The sequence below is a fragment of the Balaenoptera physalus genome (genome assembly GCF_965194825.1).
Source record: "Balaenoptera physalus genome assembly, chromosome: 3".
NCBI lineage: Eukaryota > Metazoa > Chordata > Mammalia > Artiodactyla > Balaenopteridae > Balaenoptera > Balaenoptera physalus.
The window spans coordinates 93,746,048-93,758,509 of record NC_138890.1 but is presented as its reverse complement, the minus strand read 5'-3'; the positions used below and the strand labels follow the sequence as shown (position 1 = coordinate 93,758,509).

Here is a 12,462-nt window from a genome sequence, read left to right as displayed (position 1 = left end):
GATAAAATTTAAACCATACATTAAACAATACTAGTTCCAGCAGCTCTTAGTGAATTGCAGTCTCTACTGAAAAGTTTCTGAGGAAATACAATATGCCTTCTGAGTGTCTTTGCCTTGGATAAACTGAAAAATAAAATGGCAGTTCAATTCCCTCATGTCTAATCTGAAACAAATTGTTAGTATAAGTTTTCATTCAAAACAGAATTCACCCCAAAGGAAACAATCATTGTTTTAATTAAAATGACTATGTTACTTTGGCTTGAATTTGAATTTGTATAAGTTATACAGCTGATTCCCCTGTTGTTTCAAGTGAGTACTGGTAAATGTTTAACAAGTGACTCTCCAAAAGGGATAAAAAACAAACCCTGATTTGTAGTGTTTGCCAGTTTCCATTGAATAGATACTCCCATCATGGCCAATTTCAAGCTACCAAACTGATGTTACTGAATTGCAGTGTTAAGGGGAAAAAAGTGCACAGTTGGCTATGGTGAACCACTGTGAGTTGATTCCAACACACCTATAGTTGTTCCTTTTTCTGCAGAGCAGACATGAACATGAAAGAGCATTGGTAGTAGAGAATTTGTCCATAAAACAAAGGATTTCAAGTTGTTTGCTGTGGAGTGTGTAATAGAAGCCCTTTTGTGTAAGGGACTTGAGCATCCAGGGATTTGTTATCCACAGGGATGGGGTCCTGGAAACAATCCCTTATGGATTCAGAGGGCCAATTATATTGCTTTTGTGTGGGTATATTCTTTGGGGGACCTGGAAGAGTAGGGCCAATGGCAATTGTATCTGCTTTACATGCATAACACAAGATTTATATTCTTAGGTGAAAAGGAAGAAAATTTTCAAAGACTGCAAGTTAATCAAACAAAAGGCCAAGGAAAACATGAATGACAGTTCAAGAATAATGCTGTCTAGGAAATCCAGTTTGGGGGAATCCACCTTAGTGAAATTTTGTCTGTTTATTTACCTTAAGACTAGGGAAGATTCGAGTACACTGAGAACAAAACCTCTATTCTTTTTTACAGCTTGGATACTGAGGACCAAAACCACCTACTCCCACACATCTTACTGTCTGAATTACATGACCTTATTTCACATTATCAACACATTTTACACTCCAGAAGACTCTTGACCAGGCAAATACCTTTATCATTCATTACAGGAACTTCTGTCCGCACCATCAACTCTTCAACAGAATGCACCAATAGATAGTTTATTTCCTTAGTCTCTTTGAAACACTCAGAATCCTCACCTTGCCATTTCCCTAAGTCCTAATCTTTTAAATCACAATCCTTACCCAGTTCCAATCAAGCTCTCACATTGAAAGACCTGCCTTACATCAAATTTCTAATTCTCTATAAAATCGGACTTTGCCTTTCCCCCTCTGAGGCACTACCAAACCTCTGTCAAGGGGGTATCCTCCTTTATCTCTGTAAGCAATGGACAGCTCTCTCTTGTCAATATGTAATGTAGGTGATATTTGATCATTGCTATAATATGAGAACAGAGCACTGGTATGTCATAAGGTTGTGGCATGAAATAGGTAACACACTCAAATGAGTAATTTGAGGAAAGTTTAATAAAAACACTATTTACAAACTGTGGACAGAACTTAAGGAAATTGGGTGTGATAGACCAGTCCATCTAAGACTAAAACAGTGAGGGGGGAAGCAGGTACTCGTTACCAGACCCCAGAGCCATAGAAGGCAGTGTGGAGAGGACTGCTTTATAGGAGCATGACTTTAAGGACACAAGCAGCCTTTGGTACACCACAGGGAGAGATCTGGGGCAATAATACCAGAATCTCACTCTCCCTCCAGGCTTCTGCTGATCTTCCCTACTGGCCAGACCCATAGGAAGCCAGGGGGCAAATACACTCCTTGATATAGTCCCTAGTGGTGAGACTCCTGGGGCAGACAGTAAGGTGGAGAAGGGTGCAAAAGGAAGCTAGAGGGGCAAATGGAAGCTATTCGCAGACATGGATTCAAGATTGTGGAGTAAGCACAGACCCAGTATCCCATTTTGATAGGAATGCTAGAAAACATGTTTTTGGATAGGTCCTAATTCCCGCAAGGTCTTTTATTTTATGAACACTGTGATAAATTCAATTGCACTTATGTAGAAACAGGGGTTGCAGCTGAATTTTTCTGCATAATGAAGGAGCGAGGTATTTCAAAGTCCACAGGAAAATTAGGAAGGAAATAGAGAATGTGTGTGTGCCTATAGTATGGTAACTGTTTTAAGATCTATAGATATGTTTGGAAGAAAGAAGGGAATTCTCAGTACTACCTAATAACTGGGAAAAACCTGAAATCCAGAATCAAACTATAAGCCATGGAATGAAATCACAGCAGAGGATATATGTGAGAGGTGTGTTTTTTTGTGTTTTTTTTTTTGTTTTCCTGTTGAAATATATTTGACATATAACACTGTGTAAATTTCAGGTGTACACATATTAATTTGATACATTTATACATTATAATATGATTGCCATTGTAGTGACAATTAGCACCTCTATCACATTAACATAATTATCCTTTCTTTTTAGTGGTTGGAATAATTAAGTTCTAGTCTCCGAGCAAATTTGATGATTATAATACAGTATTATTATCTATATTCACTATACTGCGCATTTTACCTCTAAGATTTATTTACTACTCTTTGCAAGTTTGTACCCTTAAACAACATCTATCCTATCCCCCCACCCCCATCCCCTGGTAACCACCATTTTACTCTCTGTTTTTACGAGTTTGGCTTTTTAAGATTCCACATATAAGTGATATCATACAGTACTTGTCTTTCTCTGTCTGACTTATCTGTGAGGAAGTTTTGATGCAGAATGGTGGGAGTATGACAAGAGTGAGAACCCAGGAGCTAGAGAGGCCCCAGGTACAAACAACAGGGCAATCAACTGGAGCATCATGACAGAAACAGCAGGTAGTTTGATGTCTGTGCATCCCTCACTTAGAAACTCCACCATGAGTCAAGTAGCAGCAGTGATTGTATCTGCCTCTAGCCGAGAAAAAATGAATGTTTAAAAAAGTTAAAGATTGAGGACAGAGGACACCCAGATGGGATACAGAATATCCTGTGCAGGGGTAAGTCATTTATTGTAACCTGAAGCATTCTTACTTACACAGAGTACAGCAAAAATCATAGTGGAGCATTCGCTACCTGCCCAGGTGCTCAGTAGGAGACATTACATAAATAGGAAATTTGAACCAAAAAGTAAGCATCCAGTAAAAATCACAAAGCCGTTTGGGAAAAGCCAGCACTATGAAATAAAGATAACTCAGCAAATGTGAAATATGTACTGAGGAAATAGTTGACAGAGCAATTAGATTAAAACTTCATATAACTCATTTAATGTTCTCAGAGGTAAAAATATATTAAAAAATAAAAATAGATCAATAAAAAGAAACATCTAAAGATCCTTTGAAATTAAGAAAGAGTTGTTGAAATAAAAACGTTTAAAAAAAAGGCTAAAGAGAAGGAAGGATTTGGATGCAAGGTGAGTTGTTAAGCTGAAAGATAGGGCTAAGGAATTCTCTCAGAATGTAGCACAAATTGATGAAGAGATGCAAAGTACAGAAGGAAGGTTAAGCTATCTGGAGGATAGATCTAAAAGTTTAGATGTCTCTCTAAAAGGGGTGACAGCAGGAGAAAATGGAGAGAACTCGTATCTGCGAATTTATGAGACTTGAAGAAAGATATGAATCATCAGCATGTAATAGCTTATGTGATGCCAAACATGAAAATATATTTAAAATACACATACTGAAATACATACCAGAAAAATTTTAGAATACCAAGAATAAAGAGAAAACCCTAAGAGGTAAAAGAGACAAAAATTGGATTAATGACCGAAGCTGTGAGAATGAGATTGGATTCAGACTTCTCATCAGCACTGCTGGTTACTGGAAGACAGTGAACCAGTTTCTTAAATAATCTGAACCTAGAATTGTCTACCAAACTGTCATTCAGAATTAAGAAGGAAGTGAATACATTTTCAGATATATAAGGTCTGAGTTTACCTCCCAAAGAGTCTCTCTGAAAAAATTATTAGAGGATAACTATAGTAAGAAGAGAAAGAAAGAAAATCCTGTTGGAAGTAATTGGTACAAAAAGCAGTGATGAAGAAACATTAATGAACTATATTAAGTATTGATTATTAAAAGTAACAATTAAAAAAAAAATCTAAATCAAATTCTAGAATATATCAATCCAGAAATTGATAAGGGGAAGTGAGAGTGGAATAAAATGAACATTACAACAAAATGTGTAGCAGTGGAAATATATTATTGGAAATCTGATATAAGAAAAGTATTCTCCAGGGAGGTATTTCAAGAGTCCGTGAATAATAGAGTGATAATAAAACAACCCTGTACAGTAGTATACGTAAGAATAAAAATTTAAGAAATAGGTGAAGGGGATTAAGAAGTACAAAACTTTAGTTATAAAATACATAAGTCAGAGGGATGCAATATACAGCATAAGGAATATGGTCAATAATATTGTAATAACTTTATATGGAGACAGATGGTTACTAGACTTATCATGGTGATCCTTTCATAATGTATGCAAATGTCAGATAATTATGTAGTACACATGAAACTAACATAATATAGTATGTCAACTACATTTCAACAAAAAAACAAACAAAAATACCATTGGGGGAAACTGGGCTCTCTCTATTCTTTCTTACAACTGCATGTGAATATAGAATTACCTTAAAATTTCAATTAAAAAAAAAAAAAGATTCCAGATCTTGAGTCCTTGCTGCCAAATAGGAAGAAGCAACTAGAGGGATTAGACACTGATCAAGAGACAAGAACAAAATTCTCAGGACAAAATGGAACATTTACATTGTATTCTTCACTGTTCACATGAATGTAAGAACACTGTGGTGGGATAATACAGTACAGTGTTTAATTATTTAAATTACTTATAATTTTGCCACACATTTATAGCTACATTCAATCTCTAACCTGTGCCAGCTCTCTAACTCACTCTGGATAAGTTATACCACTGTCTTCCTGAACTGTACTTGGGTCATTCCGGGAGCTTGTCCATAGGACATAACCTAGGACACTCACACGCTCACTATTGTCTCTATCATAGAGACACCGTTCTCTGTGTCACAACTCTTTTGGGTTCCTGGACCTAATTCCAACGTATGTGTGTGTGTGGGGGGGGGGTGGCGGTGGTTTCCCCACATCAACAAGAAGCAATTCTTAGAAACCGCATGGGTGTACTACAGTTCAACTCAATTCTGACACTACCTACCAAATACAAAGGTTAAGCGTTCAGTCTTAAAAGACTGCCTCCCCCACCCCCCCACCCCCCACTTTAGCTGCCAATCGCAAGTCCAGGTTGTTGCCTGTACTTCTGACCCACCAGCTAGGTTCCAACGACCTCCATGTGAATTAATATTTTAGAGCAGCTCACATAACTCAGAGAGGCATTTTACTTACTAGATCACCAGTTTATTATTAAAGGATACAACTCAGGAAGAGCCAGATGGATGACATGCATAGGGCAAGGTATGGGAAATGGTATGGAGTTCCATGCCCTCTCCGGTTGTGCCACTCCCCCAAAATCCCCACATATTTACCAACCCAGAAGCTCTCTGAACCCCATCCTTTCAAGATTTTTACAGAGGCTTCATTACATAGGCATGATTGATTAAATCTTTAGCCGTTGGCAATTGTTTCAACCTCCAGCCCCTCTCCCTCTCCAGATTGGGGCTTTGAGGATGCTGGTGAGGCTAAAAATTCCAACCCTCTAATCATGTGGTTGGTTCCCTTGGCAATCAGCCCCACCCTGGGTTACCTAGAGACCTTCTAAAAGTCACCTAATTAATATAACAAAAGACACCTTTTTCGTTCATGTCACAGGAAATTCCAAGGGTTTTAGGAGCTGTAAGCCAGGAACCAGTGAAGATGACCAAATATATATGAGAAATGTATTTTGATCTTCTGAATGACCGAACATATATTTCTTATCACTATATCTTGACAATACTGTCATTTTCTTTTTTAATGAAGTTTGACCAGGTTTCAGTATCAGTGTTTTTCGTGAATCAACACTTTGTTGTTTTAAGTAATATGCAAATGACAAAATCTCTAGTAATTGGGTAACAATTTTAGTTGTTAGAAGTTTAGGGCCAGATTAATGGTGGTAGGTAGCTGTAAAATAAAACATGTTGCCCACCATCTAGTTCTATAAGGAACAAGTTATTGGCCACTGCAGTAGCTGACTTTTAGTTATACTCTGAAAGGAATTCAGGATGAAAAACAGGATGAAGCATTCTGTGTTTTGGATATATGGACCCCTAGATAGTTAAGATGCACATCTAAGGAATAATTTCAATGATCCCAGATTCTTGAGTCTTCATATAGATAAGCACTAAAATCATTAACTTGAGATATCTGGGTTTTTTTGTGATTACCAAGATGTATGCTTGACTACATGTGTTTCCCAGCCAAAAAAATTCATATATATACTGGCTCCTCCCCTACCTCTTTGAAGCAGTTCCTCAGAGCTATCTAAGAGGCTGTCTTCAAGGCTATAGTCCTCAGTAAGGTCCCCAAATAAAACTGAAACTCACAGCTCTAACTTTGTGCATTTTAAAAATTGCAGTTGACATACTAAATGTGGTATATGGGATTTCCCTGGTGGTTCAGTGGTTAAGACTCTGTGCTTCCACTGCAGGGGCCACAGGTTCGATCCCTGGTCGGGGAACTAAGATCCCACATGCCATGCAGTGTGGCCAAAAATAAATTAAAAAGAAATTTTTTTTAATGTGGTATTCATTAGTGCCCCCCCTCCATTTTTTAAACCCGTATTTCCTTCAGTTAAATTTCCTCATTGATGACTTATTTACTTTCCTTTCTCAGTTTGCCATTGATTGTGGGACTGAGATGTAGGGATTCAGAAGAGTCCTCCCCAAGATGCACCACTTTGGCATGTGGATTTCTTTCAGCTAAAGGCAGTGGAACCCTCTGAGCTCAAGAGAATACTGCCCCTCCCTTAACTACCTAGAAGAACTTAAATTGGGGATTTTTCCCAGAGAAAAAGCTATTGCCAGAGATAAGTTTTATCTAAGTGGCCCCCTCTTTATGGCAGGGCAAACATCTAATTATCAAACCTCTGCTCTTCTTATCATCCCATGAATGACCCTCCTGTCCTTGAAAGCCCCAGGCACCTATCCCATTTCTTAGCTCAGGATGGCATATATACCTCATTTTACATTTCCACCTTTTTTTTAAAGTTTTTTGGCCGCACTGAGAGGCATGCGATTCTTAGTTACCTGACGGGGGATCAAACCCACACCCCCTACAGTGGAAGGGTGGAGTCTTAACCACTGGACCACCAGGGAAGTCCCTTACATTTCTGTCTTTGAATCTCTCAAAGAGATTCAAAGACATCTCTGACCCCCAGGTATGTGTGGTCTCTGACCCTCTCATGTATGTGGGGTTCCCACACCTATGAAATTAAGTTTGATTTTCTCCTGTTAATTTGTCTCATGTCAATTTAATTCTTACGCCAGCCAAAAGAACATAGAAGGATTGAGGAAGGTCTTTTTCCTCCTTGACAGTAGTATGATGCTGATTTAATAACATCTTTTCAATAGCAAGAGAAAAAGCATTATCTCACTAAAGTACACATCTACTTAAAGACACTTTCTCATTTCAGAAATGTTAAAACGTTAAAAGAAAAAATAATTGTTTCTTATAATCAAACATATTAATCTTATCTTTTTGCACTACAGGTACTTTTGTAAGCCAACTCAAATTCTTTGAAATAGGACACACATTTCATTCAGCAAAGAACCCTATAGTTAGTTATTTCAGTTTCTGAAGAGAACAGTAGTCTTAGTAGGCAGTTGTGTGTTTTGAAGGAGGTAATTTACCAAGTTCGGATTCCTCAGTGTGTAATAAAGAGTTGATTATTCTAAAAATATCTTTCATATGAAAGCACATAATTACCACATTGCCATGGTCAAGCAACAGGGTTTATATTCTGAAGATAAGAGGGAGGAGATCTGGTTAAGCTTCAGTAGGTTGTTGCCTTTGCTCTGGTTTTGGAAAAGAAGGCATTAGTCTACTCACTGGATCCTTCAGTGATGTTGCTGGCAAACGAACTTCTTCCAGCTGAGCTGCATCTTTTACCATCTCTGAATTGCTCCCTCCTCCTGGCCCACTGGTCTACTGCTTCTTCCTGTGAACCATCACTGGCCCTCGTATCTTTTGGTGCCATTTCCTGGGATAAATTTTGGTGGCTGTTTATTTCCAAATTCCAATCTAGATTAAACCACATTAAGTATGAAAGTGAGACAGCATTTCAAGGTAGAATTTCAAATATTCCAGTCTTTGAAACAGAATCACAGAAGACTAGAACTAGAATGATTTCATTCAACTCCTTCATGATTCACTTTCTAAATTTGTATTACTCAAAAAGAAGAAGAAGAAGGAGGAGGAGGGGGAGGGGGAAGGGGAGGAGGAAAAGGAGGAGGAGGAGGAGAAGGAGAAGAAGAAGGAGAAGAAGAAAGAGCTGTATAGATTGAAAATAGACATATTGGAAAAGAGGGAATCACCATGCATTTCCTCAGTTGGATTCAATTCAGTAGATATTCCTTGGGCACCAGCAGTATGCCTGATACATTGTACTAGTCTATTAGTTGTTTTGGAGGATCACAGTGCAAATAAATTGTTAGTTATGTCCACTGAAATTTCAATAAGACAAGATATGATTACCTGAATTAGTTAAATTACAGTCTTTGAAAACAAGTTTACTATTGAACTCAAGTCCTTTATGGTTTGACCTCTATTCATCACAAGACTACAAATTTCATGATACTTTTCTTGCTGCATGTGTTGGTTCAAAATGAAGAAAAGGAAAAAAAAAAAGCCAAATTACATGAAGGCTTTGATAACTTTATATTTGAATAAATAACAACTTGAAATACTTTATATACTTCCAAACTGCTGCTTTCTGTCATCACAAGCTATAAGGCTGTATGTCAGTTAGAAGTAAGAAAATTTCAGATAAACTAATCGCAATACAAGCAAACTTTAAGAAAATAATTGTCAAAGTGAAAAAAATAAAACCTCAAATAGCAGAGTATGTAATACCTAGAAAATAATTTGATAGGCTAGAATTGGTTAGGATTTTTCTTGCTTTCACTGTTTGATACTATACAAAAGGCAAGCAACATCAATTAAAAAGAAACCAAATTTTAACCTTTATTTTTATTCTATTCCCAGGAGCAAATGAATTTTTAAAATTTCATCTTTGTAAATTAAAAACGAATTTATCAGTGTCAAAATTTGTTCTCAGAACTATTTAAATAATAAATGGGGTATATCCATGAATAAATTATCTTCTTTATTTTTATAGATAGTTATTACTAATCCATTTACATAACAATTTAAACTTCACTTGGCAGGGCCAAAGACATGGGAAGGGAGGAGTCATTATTCAATTCCTCTTATTTTCCATAATTCTGATGTTGACTCCTACCTCCTCTCTAGGGCTTAAGAGGGTGACAGAAAAATGACATTCATTCTATAATATTACTGTTCCTTTCTATACTAATATATAGGTATGTATGTGTGTGTGTATATATATATATATATAAAAACTAATTTCTACTGTGCTGGTTACTAGGACTACAGCTATGAACAAGATGACTTTTTTTGCCCTCTGGAATTTTACAGAGTGGTGAAGCTTTTAAAAATGCTACAGAGCTGGCCTCTAACCATTTTCTTCAATGTTCACTCTAGTTCCACTATTTGTTGAAATTGGGAGTCCAGGCTGACTCTGAAGGCATCCACAAGAAGGAGAATTTTCTAATGTCAAATATTTTACATTTAAAGCAATTCTTTTCTGAAATTGCTCGGAAAAAAAAGAAGTCTTATGAATCTAGGAAAGTGTGTGTAATGGAAATATGACTCTGTGACATTGTGAGAAAAGTTTTCCTTTAGAATCTTAAATACTGAAATGAGGAGAATATGTGCCCTACAGTATGTTTTGAAGTGTGATTTGAGAACCACTGTAATGTGCACTGAGAGCAAAGCATCACTCCCATTGTCCTGCCTGGTATTTGTAGACTCTCAGATTTGCAAAAATATACAAGGTGATTTTGTCCAACCACCCTCTATATGCTTAAAGCAATTCTACAGGATTTCTACCAAGGAGTCATTCAATCTAAGCTCAAACACTTCCCAGACTCAAATTTACTACCTGAATCAGCATAATCCTTGAATACTTCAAGGTGATAGAGAGTTTTTACATGGTGAATTTAACCTATGTCTCGGTAACCTTTGTTCACATGTAAGCCTCTCCCTCATTCCATGACTACCCAATAGAGGTTTATTGAGCCTTTCTAGGAATCAGACAATTTGCTTGGTGCTGAAATGAAGACACTCAAGGATCTTGAAGGACTCTGTTAAAATACATACTGTCCTTTTGTAGGGACAGTATGTTAATACATCAAAAAACACACTAATGTTTTATCAAACGTGAGTGTGAAAGTAGAAAGCTACCACCATGAAAGCCAGAAGGAGGGGCCTGGGAAATGAGTTATAGACCAAGGAGAGGAAGATGCAGATCTGGGTGGAGCCCTGCTGGAAGAAAGCTGGGCACTGCAGCTGGACCCTGGACCCTGGACTTGCTCATCTACTGAGAAACACTGAAATGGCTGTAAGTGTGGAAAGTGCCCAATTTCGTAAGAAGTCAGCTTGTTGGAAATTATCCCAAGAGTTGTATTCTTCTATAAGAAAAAGAATAACTGTTTTATGTATCTTTTTATCCCTAGTGCTTGGTGTAGATCTTAGGACTACAAACTTTGTCAGAGCTACAATCCTGTACACCTTTTGCCTTGGTGCGGGCTTTCAGAATCACTCCTTCCTTAGGGGCACAGGGAAATAAAATATCTCACACATTACATGTAAGTTTTGTACCATGTTACATATATAGGGCTCTTTAATTATAAATATTTCTATGCCATGTAAAGTATCATTTAATCCTTCTCATTATCTGTCATTCTCTCAGAGTAGCCTAGGTTTGATTTCCTCATTAAAATGTTTTACGACAGAGAATTTCTGGTCCTTTGGCAGAGATCTTAAAGATACATTTCAGGCAATTTACAGCGGAAGAACTGAGGCCCTGATAAACCTCTTTACCTAAGAATGTGCAGACCAAAACCCAGAATTTAGTCTTAAGAGGTTCAGACTGGTATGCTTTCCTTTATAGCACTGTCTCTTTAACTCTTGTCATATGCCAATCCCTACCACCTCTGGTTTATCTAGTTCAGAGGTGGTCGATTGTTTAGCCTGTACTGTGTCTTTAAATGTCATGTAATCTAGAGATTCATACAGATAAAACCGCCACACCTCTAGCTCCTTGAAAAACTAGAAGGCCTGTCTATATAGGCAGGGCCTGAATTCTCATTCCCTCAGGACAGCGTTCCCTCTAGCCCACCAACACTCCATTATTTCTCACATGCAGCCTGCTTTACTCATTTATATTACCTGCCTGGCCCCTCGAGATTGTGACCTCTAATCTAATTAATTCCTAAGTGGAAGGAACTACATAAGTACAGCACTCATGTCAGGGATTCTTAATCTGAGGTACGTGGACAGACTTTGAGAATTTGGAGGCTCCCTCTGCAAATAGAGGCATACTTTTGTGCCTATATTAAATATAAAATTTTCTGGAGAAACAGTACAAAGATGCCCAAGCCCTTCAAAGCAATCTGTACCCTGAAAAATGACAAAATCCTGGCCTGAGGTATCAATAGTATAATAACAATGGTATTGAATAAAGTATAAAAAAACTCATAGCTCTAGGAGAGTAAAATCCATGCAAACATTTATAGATTCAAATATCTTCTAATATAAACATTTTGATTTCTGAACTGTTTTCCTGTTTTTTTGTTTTTGTTTGTGAACATAGAGTTTTCCACGAAGAAACCTGATATAACTTCCCTGAACTCATTCTTTCCTTCAACAAATATTCATTGAGTGCCTACTGTACAGGCAGGCACTCTTCAGGTGCTCTGGATACAGCAATGATCAAAACAGAAAAATACATGCCCTCACGACTACATTCTAGTGGGAGAAGACAGAATAAATAAACTAGTAAAATATACAGCACATTAGCAGGTGAAGATGTTATGTATAACAGTAATTCATGGAAAAGGAATATAGTATGCCTAGGCTGGAATGGACAGAGCTCAGTTTGCAATTTTAAATTGAGTGGCCCGAGAAGGTCTCACTGAGATGGTACCACATGAGCAGAAATTTGAAGGAGGAATGTGAACCATGTGGACATTTGTGGGAAGAGCAGTCCAGGTAGTGGGAGTAGCCCAAGCAAAGGACTGATGTGGGCACTTGCTTGGCAGGTTCCAGCAACTCAAGGAAGTCAATGTGGTAGCAACAGAGTGATCTG

The 12,462-nt window shown here is 37.5% G+C and overlaps 1 protein-coding gene across 1 annotated transcript in view; it reads right to left on the bottom strand.

The window, feature by feature from the left end:
- LOC309657711 (uncharacterized protein) overlaps positions 1 to 12,462 on the bottom strand; it is a 104,591-nt gene that overhangs the window by 84,392 nt on the left and 7,737 nt on the right. Inside the window, exon 2 of the mRNA XM_082455533.1 lies at positions 8,121 to 8,345. Within this exon, the coding sequence (XP_082311659.1) occupies positions 8,121 to 8,345 (225 nt within the window). The remainder of the gene's footprint in view (positions 1 to 8,120; positions 8,346 to 12,462) is intronic.